At 38.9% G+C, this 16,723-nt stretch overlaps 2 protein-coding genes across 2 annotated transcripts in view; one reads left to right on the top strand and one right to left on the bottom strand.

Annotated features, from left to right (window-relative positions):
• Positions 1-16,723, top strand: part of LOC135978000 (uncharacterized) — a 1,156,726-nt gene that overhangs the window by 195,136 nt on the left and 944,867 nt on the right. The gene's annotated exons all lie outside the window — the stretch shown is intronic.
• RPGR (retinitis pigmentosa GTPase regulator) overlaps positions 45-16,723 on the bottom strand; it is a 95,654-nt gene continuing 78,975 nt past the window's right edge. The window contains exons 14-17 of the mRNA XM_024110833.3: positions 11,305-11,496; positions 10,783-10,822; positions 6,991-7,097; positions 45-2,408 (exon numbers count right to left, since the gene is read on the bottom strand). Coding sequence (XP_023966601.2) covers positions 2,181-2,408; positions 6,991-7,097; positions 10,783-10,822; positions 11,305-11,496 — 567 coding nt within the window. The 3' untranslated portion in view covers positions 45-2,180. The remainder of the gene's footprint in view (positions 2,409-6,990; positions 7,098-10,782; positions 10,823-11,304; positions 11,497-16,723) is intronic.

The raw sequence follows: 16,723 nt of genomic DNA, 5'->3' as shown, positions 1-16,723 counted from the left end.
CAAATGTCCACTGAGAAAAAGAGGAAAACAGTAAATACCATGTATTTTGCTAGAAAGAAAATAACATATTTAATGTACTTCTGTAGAACTCAAAGCTGTCACATGGAAAAATAGCAGAACAAAAGGACAGGATCTTAATTAACTCTGGAAAAGGATGACACAGAATGCAGGCTTTTAATATGATGCTACTTACTGCAGTCCAGGGGAGGCTCCATTAAAGTATTTGGGTATTTGCCATACTTATACGAACTAAGCATTCAGTTGGACCAATTTCTAGGTTAAGAACAGCTCTAGTCACTTGTGACAGGGTTATATAAAGCCTAAGCAGCCCTGAAACTAGGAAAAATAGATAAATCAGAGGTGAAGTTGGGCCAAAGGCAGATTCAGAAGTGTGCACAAGTCAGTGAAATTAAATAACTTTTTCCTAGTTGTTTTTTAAAGATCAGCTTGTCTCTTATGAAATATTTTGAAAAGGATTCAATTTGGCTACAATTCTGGTTTTATATTATATGTTCTACGTTACATGTTTATCTTTGTTTAATAACTAATGACTTTTGAATACGAAAACACAATCCTGGGATCAGATTAATCACAGGACAGGATGTGTTTTTACATTTATTAATAAACTACATTCTTATTTCTTATTTATTTGCAGCTGAATTTTAAGGAATCTTGTCTTTTTATGAATTTAGTAATTAGAACTGTGTGTTAAATATAAGAAATGTAAACAACAAATAAAAATGACAAATTCTGAAAGAAAAAAACATTTGCATCCCACTGAGGGTCTGGAAATTGGCTGAAGCATTCACTTGCTCCTTCTGCATAATCCCCACCGGAGAGAGGGCCAAATCCTTTCTCCTCCCTTAGAGCAGAGCCATTGAAGCTACTGAAAGTACTTGCCTGAGAAAAACAAGAGGGATTTAGCCCATAATGATCTGTTTGCAACATCAATATTTCCCATAGTAATTCATTCAGATGTCCCAAACAGAGGATATTAACTCCAGGTGGAAAGCAGGCAGCTGCAACACATGAACTGTTAACGATGAAAATGTTTTCCTGCAAATGTCCTTCATAAAATGAAAAGGAAGAAAAATACAGAAAATTATACATAAACTCAAATGATTTCTTAATACTACAGAATGCTTTTCAAAGTTTTTTGACAAAGCATCAGCGGCTCTATAAAGATGAATATCTTAGTAGCCTTGTCTATATGATCAATTTATTTACTTTACTAAATATAAAGTTTTGCTTACTTCAAGATGTCCACCATATGTAATCATAATTAAGGGTCTCAGATACTGTAGTTTGTATGCTAACAAAACCTCCACTAAAGTACGGTGAAGATTTGGGTGCTCAAGGATGCAGGAATAGGTTTCCAGTAAAATGGTAAAATGGCAATATTGACAACTGATTTCATTCTGCCCTGCTGTTGGCTTGATTCTATGTAGAGGCGAATTCCCTCAACAACTCTCACTGATTTCATCAAGAGTTGAAGGCACACAGCATCTCTCAGAAATGAGTGGTGTTTCTGCAAGGCCCTGATTTGGCCAGGCACATAAGCACATTACTTGCAGTGAGGTATCTCATTGACTTCACTGGAACTATACATATTCATAAAGCTAGATACATGCTTACAGTACCTTGCTGAATCAGGGCCTATATTTTTACATACTGTAGAGTTTTATTGCTATTTTTCTTTTCAAAATGGAACAAGACAGATGATTTCTAAGTGGCTCAATACCCTTCCTAATGTTCATTTCTAAATATTCCTAGCTGTGTTGTTGAACCAAATAATACACTACAGTAGCTATTTACAGCTTTGCACCATATCAGACTGTAAGTGGTACCATGTAGATTCAAGCATAGAATACAATTATTTAGCAAAAATTATTAAAATGCCTGAATCCAACTTTTCACATACAAAAATATATTTTTATTACAACACTGAACAGATAAGGCCACAACACTTCAGTAACATTCTGATAAGCTCATCAGTTTCAATTACTAAAATTATCAAAAGAAATAAATACCAAAACCATGGTCTTCAAGTCCAAAACCAAGGCAAACAACTTAATTATTTTTTTTAAATCTGTCATCAGTAACAATAAGACGTCATAATTGTTTTCAAGTATAAATTGCAACATGTGCTTGCAGCCTATCAAATATATATTCTGACAGCATTACAGTATTACACAAGTAGAGGACTTGGTCTTTCTGCCCTGGTTAGTTGTGGTTTCCTTAGGATTCTCCCTCGTGTGATTTTGGTTTTCGTCTTTCCTGTCATCACCAGATAAATCTGCTTCCTTTCCTTTATCCTTTTCACTTTGGAGTGGCTTTTCAGATTTACCTTCATTGCTGTTATGTACATTTTTCTGACTTGTCAACGACTTTCGCTTAAACAGAGAAAACTAAAATAAAAGATGATATATTACCCCCTTAGACAATAGTGATTTTCAATATGTACAAAAAACCCTGCACACAAGTTAAAAGTTGCACTCTCAAATGAACTTAGGCCACACAGTTATGTTGGGTAAAATAAACAATAAAAAACACACCTTTACAACACATAATATAAACATAAATGTTTCCATGATCTTTTAAAAATGTTAAATGGATAACATTCTTTTGCAGTATTTGTAACCCAAATATTGCCATATTGCCCAAGTATGTAAGAACCAGAAAGTGAAACTGAGCTTACACTGATGAATAACACAAGTTTGTTTACACAGACCAAACTCAGAAAATTGCAAGAAGTAAACAAGCAGCATAAATGATGAAAAATAAATGAAATTTGTAATATTTTTTCAGTTTTAAGAATTAGGGCTCAAAAAATTAATCACAGTTAAAAAAATTGCTATCAATCACAGTTTTAATCGCACTGTTAAACAACTGAAATGTATTAAATATTTTTGGATGTTTTTCTACATTTTCAAATATATTGATTTCAATTACAACAGAATAAAAAGTGCTCAGTGTACAGTGCTCACTTTATATTATTATTTTTTTATTAAAAATATTGTAAAAATGATAAACAATAGAAATAGTATTTTTCAGTTCACCACATACAAGAACGGTAATGCAATCTCTTCATGGTGGAAGTGCAACATATATATATAGAGATTTTTTTTGTTACATAACTGCACTCAAGAACAAAACCATGTAAAACTTTAGATCCTACAATCCACTCAGTCCTACTTCTTGTTCAGTCAATTGCTAAGACAAACAAGTTTGTTTACCTTTACGGGAGATAATGCTGCCCGCTTCAAATTTACATCACCTGAAAGTGAGAATAGGCGTTCGCATGACACTTTTGTAGCTGGCATTGCAAGGTATTTACGTGCCAGAAACGCTAAACATTCGTATGCCCCTTCACACTTTAGCCACCATTCCAGAGGACATGCTTCCATGCTGACGATGCTCGTTAAAAAAACTAACGCCTTAATTAAATTTGTGACTGAACTCCTTGAGGGAGAATTGTATGTCTCCTGCTCTGTGTTTTACCCTCATTCTGCCATATATTTCATGTTATAGCAGTCTCAGATGATGACCCAGCACATGCTGTTCGTTTTAAGAACACTTTCATTGCAGATTTGACAACACGCAAAGAAGGTACCAATCTGAGATTTCTAAAGATAGCTACAGCACTCGACCCAAGATTTAAGAATCTGAGAGGGATGAGGTGTGGAGCATGCTTTCAGAAGTCTTAAAAGAGCTACACTCTGATACAGAAACTACAGAACCCAAACCATCAAAAAAGAAAAGGAATCTTCTGCTGGTGGTGTCTGACTCAGATGATGAAAATGAACATGCGTCAGTCCACACTCCTTTGGATCATTATCTAGCAGAACCTGTCATCAGCGTGGATGCAAGTCCTCTGGAATGGTGGTTGAAGTATGAGGAACATATGAATCTTTAGCGCATTTGGCACGTAAATATTTTGCAACACCGGCTATAACACTGCCATGCGAACACTTGTTCTCACTTTCAGGTGACATTGTAAACAAGGAGCATTATCTCCTGAAAATGTAAACAAACTTGTTTGTCTAAGTGACTGGCTGAACAAGAAGTAGGACTGAGTGGACTTATAGGCTCTAAAGTTTTACATTGTTTTATTTTTGAATCCAGTTATATTTTGTACATAATTTTATACTTGTAAGTTCAACTTTCATGATAAAGAGATTTCACTACAGTACTTGTATTAGGTGAATTGAAAAATACTATTTCTTTTGTTTTTTACAGTGCAAATATTGGTAATAAAAATAAATATAAAGTGAGCACTGTACACTTTGCATTCTGTGTTGTAATTGAAATCAATATATTTGAAAGTGTAGGAAACATCCAAAAATATTTAAATAAATGGTATTCTGTTATTGTTTAAAACAGCATGATTAATTGCGATTAATTTTTTTATTAAGAATAAAGCCCTATTGAGAATTTAAAACCGGATCCTGCAAACATATGTCATGAACAGAGGCAAACCATTTAGTTATATGCTTAATTTTAAGTATGTGTGTAGTCCTAATGAAGTCAATGACAACAAACTTTGAAGTGAATGGGACTACTCGTGCTTAAAATTAAGCGTGTATTTAAATGCTTTGCTGGATTGGGGACAGAGTGCTCAGTACCTTGAATGACTGAGCATTTGAGTTCCAACCCTACAAGTGTCCATGTAAGGTGGTCCCCTCTATAAAGAACTCCATGGATATCCATTCCATATGTTTTCATCTCAGTAAAACTCAAAGTGGAGAATTATTTCCTTCTTGAGGTACGTTGTATAAGATCAGATAAGAATTATGGGCCTGATCCAACTTTCACTGAAGTCATCAGAAAGACTTCCAATGACTTTAACGGGAGTTGAATCAGATCCTAAATCTGTGATAGACCCCGCACACCCTGAAAAAGATTAGCTCTTAATTATGCAAAGAACAGTCTCATTCAAGTCAATATGAGTAATCAGGTAAGTAAGAGTTTGCAGGATCAGGCTCGTCATTTGCACTTTTTAAAAAAGGTTAATCTAAAAATCCTAGACAGGTTCTCTAATTTATTCACTGTCAGTTATACAAGAAAGCAATCCTGTATCTGATTTAAACTAGCTGTTGAAATTGATGAAACAACACTACTTCCTTTTGCTTTTTTGCCAGGATATGGAGAGTTGTGTGTGTCAGAAGGTTCAGAGTTCATATGCATGTTCTTTGGGAACTGTATAAAATACTTTGGAAAAGACAGATAGTTATTTAAAAATCTGGGGTTGGAGTAAAGAGGTTTACTTTTCAAGCAGGCAATACTTATCTTTTGACAGTGTTCTATTCTGCTGTTATTCATATTATCTGCATTCATATTAGTTTAGAGAATAGCCTATTTTAAGCTTCAATCAGAGAGCAACATAGCCATAGAAAATTTCTTTTAAAACATACAGTACGTTGTATCTATAAGTATTTTTACACTAAGGTGTCTGTCAAAGAGATTCCAGTAATAAAAACCACTTAACCTTCTTTTACCGGCACAGAATTGTTTTCAACTTCAACAATACTTCTCCCCCACAGTATCTAACGTATACCCAAAAAGTCAAACCTCCGGGAGGGAGGTGAGACTTGGTTGGTTACTTGGAGCAAAGCAACATTTATTCAAATAAAATTTTAACAGAATGCTTCTTTATACCATTTTTTTATGGTGTGATTTCTGGGTTATAATATTATCTTATTTTCTACAGTCTTCTGCTTTGGAGGAGATTTTTGAACATGGGGGATAAATTCCTAGCTCCATTTAAGTCAATGGGTGTTTTTCCATCATTTGAGTTCAGTGGGGTCAGGATTTCACCTGGGTGTTTCCATAGCAATAGGTACTCTATGTCAAATGTGTTGGCTATGTCTTCTCAGACTTCTTTACATTTCCAACACTGCAAATAGGACACAGGCCCTTGAAATGGGGGACAGTATTCTCTCTGCACCCTCCAAACCATGTTTGTCTTCCTTCTTTGGTCTCTTAGATCTTTTCCCTTTGCTTGTCCTTTCCCCTACAGAGTGTGTCTACACAGCCCGTGGCAGTCAGAGTCCCAACCTGGGGTCCAGACACTCTGGCTTATGCTACTGCACTAAACACAGCTGTGTAGACAGCCCTTTGAAGTTATGCCTTGGGTTGGAGCATGGGCCCCTCCCTAGGCTTCAGAGCTCAAGATCCAGCCTAAGCTGCAACTTCAAGCACAGTCTACACAGTCTATTTTTAGCGCAGTAGCACGAGCCCTGCAAGTCTGAATCTATTGAACCCGGGTTGGGAGGCTCACATGTAGACGTACCCAGAAGTTCTTCACCAGTCATACTGTGCTGAACCCCCAACTCCACACTGAGTATTCCTAAGGCTGTTCACGTGCCATCAGGTCCACACTTCCTCTGATTAGCCTCTGGTTCACTCCTTGCTCTACTAAAAATATGGTCACAGTAGAGAATAACCAAAGGAAGAGGGAAAACCTGGTGTAAAAGCAGCATAAACCACTGCCACACTATGGGACATATAGAAACATGACAAGATGGTATGACACAAAAAGGGAAATATCTAAACAAGTGAGATGTATAGCAAATGTAGGATATTTAAGAGATAAGCCTGCCATCAGTAGTCCAAGTTTGGATATTTCCCCTATCTCAACCTCTTGCCTTGCTTCCATTATGGTGCCGTGTCTCATAATGCTTTCACATGATGTCTTATCCTCTCTATCTGCATATTGGAGTCAATGGAATCACTCATGCAATAAGTTACTGTTGAATGTGAGTAAGGTTTGCAAGCCCTCTGCAATTCCAAGAATGATCCACAATAATGGATACTCTTCAACATTAGCCAGCACATACAAAGGGATGTTCACTGGGGCTTTTCAGTCGGCTATGAAGATGGGGCTCACTTATGTGGACAAGGATCAAAAATTTCAGTAACTGCTCACCACTATTATTATTATTTTATTATTAGTCATATTACACAGAACTGAAAACTCAGGTGGTTTACCTTTTTAGTCCTTCCAAGTATTCCTCCAGATATTCTATCATCACCACTTTCCAAAATTGCCCTTGAAGAATTGTTATCAGGATGAGTGTTGGGGGTATTTTCTCTCTCTAAAACAACACAAAACATTATATTAATCTTTTTTTCACAGCTGCAAAAAGAGATCTGTGCTTTTAATTATTTTTAACACTCAGACACACAAATTAGTTCTGCATCTAAAATGGAACAGACAGAATAAAATATTCAGTTCAACTTGATGCCCAGCCAAACCTGAACAATTCTGTTTTAATTTTTCTCATTTCTATTTATATTTGTTTACCATACCCCAGATATTTGATTTTCAAAAGCAGAATTAATACTGAGGGCATTGGCAAATATGTAAAATATTTTGACTAATCCACCTACAACTGCGTATGGTTAACAGAAGACAGAGTGTATTGCACATGAATTTAGAAAACATATCCTAACCAGCAGAGAGTGACTCCTGGTGCAAGAGTTGTATTTCAGCATGAGTCTTTGTTCTGTATCAACAATACAGAAAGGGACAGAATTCATCTCGATTTTCATATGTCCAAATTGCCCTCTAGTGCCAGCCTTAATGATATAAATCCTCCTGCTAGAATCAAAGAACCCCAGATTTATTGGGGGTTGGGAAAATATTTAAAGTTCTGTTCTGGGCTACCTATTGTCCACAATATTGGACAGAGATGCCCTAGCTTCTTTGTAATTAGATGGAGTGATGTGTTACTTTATGACGCATCACTGATTTCCATCAAGGCAGTAATCATTTTTTATTCCAGAAGTTGAAAAAAAAAAAAAGGCTCGCCTTTTTGCATTCCAACATGTACATTCCAGTATCTTTCCAAAGGACAGCATAATCTTCCCTGATGTTCTCAAACCTGTAAGAAAGCTTTAGGCTCACTATATCAACGTTGCTGCATACTATCCCACAATTCCAAATTTCATCTGAGATGGTTATCCCTTTCAGTGGTGATGGTAGGAAAATAGATTCTTACTTACAGTGGGCTACATCCAAGTGGTGAAAAGGCTTATGAATTGGCCTTTTTGCTCAATGCCGTGCAATGCTAGGGGCTGGTGATGAAGGGGCGGGTGGTCTGGTTACAATAAGGTGCAGGAAAAGTGCACCTGGAATGCTGCAGCATTGTCTGCCCCTTTCTTGAAGACGTAGGGTGAAATCCTGGCCCCACTGAAGTCAATGGGAGTTTTGCCATTGACTTCAATGGGGCTAGGATTTCACCTGATTAGGTATACCCATTAAGTCAGTTTCTTGGTTTATTAACGTCTGCCAGGAAGGTGAGAACAGCACACGCACCAAGAACTTAAAGGAGTGTGCCCTGGAGCCTGAGAATCAGCTGGAAGGGGAGCCTGATGATTCAAAGATGATGCTAAGCAATCAGGAAATAAGGATCCCTCCACACAAGGTATCGTGCTTTAGTAGATATTTTATTTTATCCTTGTCCACTGTGTATGAATAGGGAAGGATAGGGTTACTTTGAGCCTGGGACATCTGTACCCCAGAGCAACACTCTAGCACCCCCTATATACCATGGTGATAGAATTATGATGTGCTTTACACAAAGTATGCCTTGTGGGGTATCATTTTAAAAGTCCTGATCTGCTGAGCATTAATATCCTGTTGCATTGTTTGTGCTATCATCGTATGTGAAGTTATGAAGTTTACTATGTATGTGCTACTGAAATATGTTGTGAGGTTGGGAACACCCACAAGCAGCCTTTCAGGTACAACAATGAAGAAGCCAGATGGTGTTGATGGTCCATTAAGGGGAATACATGTACTTTTAAGGATTACCCCAGGAACTATACAATGGAACCTCACTGAGATGGCATATACACAATGGAGTCTGTTTAACTCCCATCACAGCAGAGGATCTTTCCAGCAAGCTGGAAGAAGCTATAAAAGGGGGAAGCGACATCATCATTTGGCTTCATTCCCCCACAACTCCAACACCTGGAAGGAGGTCGGGAGGAAAAAGACTTTGAATGGGGGAGGGTTGTCCCAGGCTGGAAAGGCGTTCCAACCTATGTATGGAAGATCTGTAAACTGCTTGTACTATTAGGGTGAGACACTGCTAGAAATCCTGTCTAGTTAATAGAACTCAGATTGCAAATTTGTTTTATTTCTTAAATAACCAACTTTGCTCTGTACAGTATTACTTATAATCACTTAAAATCTATCTTTCTGTGGTTAATAAATCTGTTTTATAGTTTTTACCTAAACAGTGTGTTGTTTGAAGTGTAAAGGGAAATCTGCTCAGGAACAGGTGTGTTGTCCTTTCCACATTGAGGGACTGGGTAATAAACGTACACTTGTCAGGCTTCTGACCAGGGCAAGACGGTACAACTCTGGGGTCCTAGGCTGAGGAGCTGGGGGGAATTGGCTGGAGCCTCTCTATTGTGAGTGGCTGGTGAAAGCATTCATGTAACTCACCTGTATGTGTCCCTGCCTGTGAATGTTTGTGTGAGTGCAGGACCTGGAGGGGTTTGCAGCTTGTCACATAATCATGGTGTGAGAGGGAGCCCACGTTGGTAAGACAGAGAGCTTAGCGGTACCCCACTTCCAGGCTGTACCTCGGGGAACCTGTCACATTATACTCGTGGACTCTCTCTTCACTACTACTGTAAAGTGGAGGTGGGCACCACTGCAAGTGGAATTTCCCAGAATTCCCAGAGATGTGCAAAATGTTGACTGGAACTGTAATTTTCTCCCTGTTGCTTTTTTCCAGCTGAACAATTACAACAATGCAGCAACCCCCCAGTCCTAACTGCTATCTCTGCAATCAGTTCCCTGTAGTTGGACCAGGACACTGCACAACTAATAGATTTGGCTTCAATAATGCCTCTCTTGCAGATTTAAAATTGGCAGAGTTCAGTTACTATTTCAACAGACAGTAGGAGTGGAATAACTCCCCTCAGATAAGGAAACTGATGGTATGCTACACTTACGAGTGCAAAAAAAAAATTTTACTCTTGAAAGTGGAACTTAGATTCCTAGGTCATTCAGGTGCTTTTGAAAATATTACCCATAATCTTTTCAAGAATTTTGAAATAACATTTTAATTAATCCATGACTGGCAGCCTGTCTTTTTCCCTAGTGAGGTAATGAAGACAAGCAGCTAATCAGACCCTACAGTTTTCATAACCATATAGATGGTTTCATTTCTTCCTTTGTTTCTGAGTATTCCCCATACAGTTTCATGCATACTAGTTACTAGATGGAAACCTGAAGAAGGCAGTGTGCAAAGCTCTCTAGTGCTCTTTCCCTTCTAGTCAGCTAAGGGGGTGAGGAGAAGATATCTGTCTGTCTGACACAGATTCCCCCAAGGTGAGGCAAGGAAACACATGGCAACAAGTTTCCTGTGCCAAACAGTCAGCACAGATACCGGCCACTACAATCAGTTTGCCACCTGTGAGCTAGAACTTCAATGATTTCTCCTTTAATAGTCTGCCTGTGGCAACAAGCATGTAAAAAAATACAGAATATTCCTGCAAGGAGCATGCCACTATGATAAGCTTCCCCTACTACACACCTGAAAATATCTTGGGGAAAAAAAGATTTCTTTCTTGGAGGCAAATAAAACTGGTAACTTTGCTGTGTTGCTGGCTTTACAGCATTGCTTTGTATGTCTTACAAAGTGTCTGCATCATTTAACATTTATATAACCTAGATACATATATAAATGTTGCCACGTAAAATGTGTAGTTTGTATTTAGAAGAGCTGTAATGGTTAGATTCTGAATGGAAGGTTTTTGTACCTTGCTGAAGTATTTTCTCTTCTTGAGGGGTCTTCTCTTCCTATAAATAATACATAAAATAATTAAATCTGTATACTGTACTTTCAAGGCCTTTAAAAAACTATATTTAACTGCAGCGTGTGAAATTCATTGTATTTTTTTTAAATAATGCATTATTATATTAGTATAATTCCTGAAAAAATATAGTACCATTGTAGGTCTTACTTAATTGGTAAAAGATGAAATAAGATAAAAAAAAAATAACATGCCTGTTCATCTAAGTAGCTAATCTTAAAAAAATAGGAAATATATTTATTTAGACAAAGCATTCCAGAATATTTCTTTTGGCTACAAAATAAAATAACTGAATTATAACTGCACCCCTATTGCTATTAAAACCACATACGAAGGAAAAACGAATTTGGACTCAAACATAGGGGGTAAGTTTTCAATGCTGAGCGCAGGAATTTAACAGCATGCATGTTATAAGAAATTATACAGTTAATTCCTTCGCCATACAACAATTTAAAAGAAGTGCTTCACCTCTGGAGTTTCTGAAGTGGTGTTATTGCTTCCTTCTCCCTCAGGTGTTTTACTGTCATGTTCCTCTTTTTCATGCACTTTCCCATCATCATTGCTGCCTCCCTCCTCTTCCTCCTCCTCTTCTTTGTCTGTTATTTCTTCTTCTTCTTCTTCTTCATTATCAGTCTCTTCATCTTCAGAATTTTTTTGATCCTGTGACAAAATGGAAAAAATAAAAAAAATTTAAAACAATGTTCTGCAGCACTAGTAACCAATACCCTACAACAGCTCTACGCCTCATATTGGAATGGATTCGGATACTCTGGCCCTAACTGTTCCCTTCACGGGCAGCTGAAAAGATGAAAAGACAAAAGCATTTTATTTCAGAGTATTACGAGTTCTTATTTAGGCTCTGACCTTGGAGTCTTATTTTTATACCTGCTTTAAGTACAAAACTCAACTCAGCCTTAATTCTGGAGCTGTGGCCAGTAATACCCTTTTTCTGACGAATAACATGTCCCCTTACAACAGAAAAACAATGAATGCGAATGCTTTTTTGGAAATCCTGGATAATTCTTTTTATTTGATATCTATGTGAATAATGAAATCGGTAATGCTTCCAACACTTTAAGAAAAGGAACTTGTTAAATACCAGGTTTATTTTTCAGAGAGTTGATTCAAATACTAAAGTCACCGCAAATGGAATGCTCTGGTTCCCTATAGACGCTATCATTTACAGCATGTTTGATCTCAACCCAGTATAGCACCTTACTATATCCAGACTTTTCTACAAATACTGTTTTATTTTTGCGATAACCATGGAGTGTTATGAAAAACCAATTTGCATCAAAGAACATGTCTCTGTGAAAAATTGTTACAAAGAAAACAACGAGTAAATTGTATGATTTACATGACATCATTTAGTCCAATCACCTTTGCTGTGCTAGTTATACAGTTTTGGTAACATGAAATGTAACTTTTTTTTTTAAACAGAAACATTGTCTCTCCTATTGCAAATATACAATGAACATATAACAGCCTAATCTAAAATTCTAGCTTGGACTTCTAATGACAGACAAATCAGCAGAGCTCTGCTCTCAGTTTATCATTTCACCAGAGAACATAGATGGTATTACATCCTTGCACTGTATGGTTGTTTAGCTACCATTCTTATAGTACATTTAGATATTCCAAGCAACATTTCACAGAAACATTCATTGAGCTATTGAACATAACACAACGATCCCAGTTGTAACTTAAATCAGTGGTTCCCAGCTTTTATGATTTTTTTTTTTGATGCCCTGTTTTGATTGGTTGGTGGATGGGCACTCCTCACCTGGTAGCCCCTCACTTCATGCTCAGGCATAATTGCTGTCTCTCCTATTTTCTGTCCATTCTCTCTGTTTTTTCCTCCTCTCCTTTTTGGCTACACTCTCCTAGTAGCTCACTGTGGATACTTGCTGCTCAGGGCAAAGGCCATTCATTGGTGGTTCTGTGGGGCTGGGGCATGGGATCTTGCAGCCATGCTGCATATCATGAAGGTGGACACAAATGCTTGTGCTGATGAGCGCCTTCCTGGCTGAGTTGCTGTTATGAGCAGGTGTATTTGAGGCTGCTGCAGGAGCAGAAAGGCTAGGTAGATTTCAGGAAGCTGCCCACCACTTTACCCACAGAAGCATGTTTGCAGAGAGCAATCAGAGTGAATCCAACTTCATGCAGCTTTCCACACTTCCACTGCTTCACTTTTCATGGACTAGTCTAGTGCCCTCCCACCCCCAGAGACTTGTCCCCAGGCTGAAAACACTACCTTCCATACACACATGCAGCTTCCACTGAAGTCACTGCATGCATATGTATCTAAGGGCAGAACCAGGCCAGCTCCCTTTAAACAATAATAAAATCCTAAGCTTGGATATGCCAAGTTTACATGTTATCTAATTGCATGGTTCACTATTTCAAAACAGAGAAAATGTAAGTTTCCAGCAGCATAATTCCGCCTTTTTTAGAGTGCTGGTGTTCATAACCCGACAGAGCTTGTCAACTTAATGTCTATGGCCAGACTGTGCCCCCATGATCCATACATGGATCTCCCCACTTTCACATTGAGGGGGTGGGAGGTGCAGGAGTCACTTCTCTAGCAGCAACCCCCTCACTCTCTACACCCTGCAGATGGCACTTTGCCTTCTGGGCAGGGAGTGACTATAGGGTGGAAGCTGGACTGTATGGACACACATCATCCCCACACTGATCCCACAGAGATTAGCTGGAAAGGGAAATGCAGCTTGGGAGTGTATTAACTTTCCTACTGAGCCCCATCTCTGTTGGGGAATGAAATTTAAGCAGTGGTCATGGGCAGTTACGGTCAGGAAGAATCCTTGGTAGTACAGCAGTATTGTAAGTGTACTACTAGGAAGACAGGGGAAATACAGGGGAGCTTCTGCTGATGTGGATGGACCTGACCTTTGGGGATCTATGGAGTTTGTAATGGGCACTGCAGCTCACTCTGCCAACATAAAATCTGCACTGAGATTCCCTTCCCATTTGCTCCCTCCAACAGATTTCACTGCAGTTTTATATAGTTCTATAAGAACAGTCTTCATTGCACGCAATGAAAAAACATCCCCATACACAACCTTGAAAAAAGAAAAAGGGAATCACAAGCAACCCAAGAGATTTGCTGTAGTTCACCTATCCATCAAGTACTGTGAAAGCCATTGCCCACAGATGCACTACTTTGTTTTGCCTACATTATAATAGAATCATAGAATATCAGGGTTGGAAGAGACCTCAGGAGGTCACCTAGTCCGACCCCCTGCTCAAAGCAGGACCAGCCCTAAGTAATATTTTATATTACTATTGGGTCTTGCAAACTCGCATATCATTGTCAGCTTTCCTGGCAGCAGGTTGTGCAGATTGCAAATGGAGAGCCAACTGTGAATTCCACAGGGGCCTTACATAGTGGGCAGTCATCAGTTTGAGAATGTTGACAAGCTGCCAGCAAGAATCATGCCTGCTGGCTTTTGGAACAAATATGAGAAGAGTGATAAGAGGTTTCAGAGGGGTATGATTTTGTTGTTGAATTTTTTGTTTTTACTGAGGAACACATTAATCATCAAGTTACAAATAACAGTCTCTTACACACCAGCTTAATTTCTATATTATTTATTCAAGCATCTATAAAGCAACGGAAAAAAATACTAAGGGTTCAGCAAAAACTGCCTTTTTCAGGCCAGCTCGGGGGGGGGGGGGGAAGAATTTACAGATAAAATACTGGAAATGTTTTCATCTCACAGTTCTGTAAAATTGGTGTGTTATTTATCTTTAGTATGGTACACATGCAGGCCTGGATCTTCAAGTGCTTCTACATTGTATAATGTGAGTGTACTCCAGTGCATATGTGAGAGGAGATTACACATATGCACAAGACTGTATGGCTTTCTAAAAGGTATGGTCCACCTCAACCAGATGTTATGGACTCGATGCAGAACTTAATGGGTGAAATTCCATGTCTTGTGTGGAAGGTACGACTAGATGGTCATAGTGGTCCCTTTTGGCCTTAAAAATCTATAAATCTATACATCAGTAAGGGTGAAATACATCACTGTGCAACGGGCCAGCAAAAGGCCTATGCAGCTCTTAAGTCCCACTTTAGTGCTATTCTGAGTAATTAAGTGGTTCATAGATCTTGTGCTGGTCCATTTCACAAGGGTAAATTTCATCCCATACACCTAGTCCTCTCCAAACTGCATAGAAGATTAAAGTCCTGATAGGCCTACTCCCTTGGTCTTCAGAGCACAAAGTTTAAAAAAAAAGGAGGGTGGGTCTTAGGTGGAAAATGGGCATATCTCAGGAGTTACTGCATTAAGTGTATGTGACCCACCAACCTTTTAATACCAACTAGCAAGAGGGTGCACAAAGGTTACAGGGATCTCTTGGGTCTGGCATGTACATTCTAGTTCACCAAAGTGTGTCATGTGACGTCTCAAATAAAAATCAGTGTCATACTGATCATCAATATAATTGCAAAATGTTGTGCAAGGAATCATCTACACACTCAGAAAATTATGTTCTTAAACTCTGTGTCTAGGGACTGGCCACCAGCAAAGGTGAAAAACAAGTTTGCTGTCAGACAAGCAAAGTTTATCTAGGTATCTGTTTACATGTAAATTAAGTATTGTATAGTTCAGAATGGGTCCCCTCCCACCAGTCTGAACAGAATGCTAATGGAAGGTTGTAAGAACTTCAAAGAAAGACAAGCAACAAGAAGAAGCAAACAGCTGGGGACAGAACCCTATCTTGAAGTGCACATCAAAGGTTGTGGGACTCTAAAGTACAAAAAAAGACCCTATAATCCTTCATCTAGGAAATAAACAGACAGCACGTTCTCTTAATGAAAGAGGGGCTTCAAATAAGCTTGGATGAAAATGTTGGCTAGTAACTGCAGGTGAGATAGCTTCTTTAGACAGGAGGTAAACCTGTTAGTTAAGGTTTGTCTCCAGGAAGCATGTTATGATTTTGTTTTACATGTAACTGTTTGTTTCCAGTGTTCTTACTTGCTACCACTTGAATCTTTGTGCTTTGACAATAAACTTATCCTTGTTTTCATACTGAATATGTCAAAGTGCTGTGGTGTTAAGCAAAGTGGTTGAGTTGAATCTAATGAGCTGCTGCATACTGTTCCTTTGTGAACAGTGGGCCAGGTAATACTGTGAGTGTCCCGTGGACAAGGGGCTGGACACTACCAGGAATGCTCGGAGGGCTCGGGAGTTGATGTGTGCCTTTCACTAACCTGCCCAGAGAGAGAGAGAGAGCACTGCAGAAGCCACCACAGGCTGGTGGTTTCAGGGAGCTGAGGCACAGCTAGGGTGACCAGACAGCAAGTGTGAAAAATCGGGACTGGGTGGGGAGTAATAGGAGCTGATATAAGAAAAAGACCCCAAAATCAGGACTGTCCCTATAAAATCGGGACATCTGGTCACCCTAGCCACAGCAGGCACAGACAAGATGCCCTCATGCTAAGGGCAGGTGGTGCTGAGGTGCCTCAAAACCCTGGGCACCCCTGGGGAGTGTCAGAGTGTGATCCTCAGCACGCAAACGGGAAAATTCTGTCTTACCTCTGAATTTTCATTCTAAGATGCTCCGTGTCAGATAGATTTCACATTGGGGTGTTCCCAGTCTCCCTGGAAACCAGAGGCAGGCCAGACCTTGCTCTGAGTCTAGGCTTAGGACCAGCCCTCAGGAAGAACTCTCCAGACTCATAACTTCCAAATACTAAATTATGTAAAAGTTTAAAATTATTATTTGGCTCAACATGTCAGCCTTGACATGAAATTGAGGGATTTGGTAGAGGAACCCCCTTTCCTTTCAAACTACTTAACAAGTGAGCAATAGGCAGAAGGGAGGAGGGTGCAACCCTGGACATAGTACAATCCTCTGAGTG

Source organism: Chrysemys picta, chromosome 1, assembly GCF_011386835.1.
Source record: "Chrysemys picta bellii isolate R12L10 chromosome 1, ASM1138683v2, whole genome shotgun sequence".
Taxonomy (NCBI): Eukaryota; Metazoa; Chordata; order Testudines; family Emydidae; genus Chrysemys; species Chrysemys picta.
The sequence above is the reverse complement of the archived record's forward strand: the minus strand, read 5'-3'. Positions and strand labels throughout refer to the sequence as shown.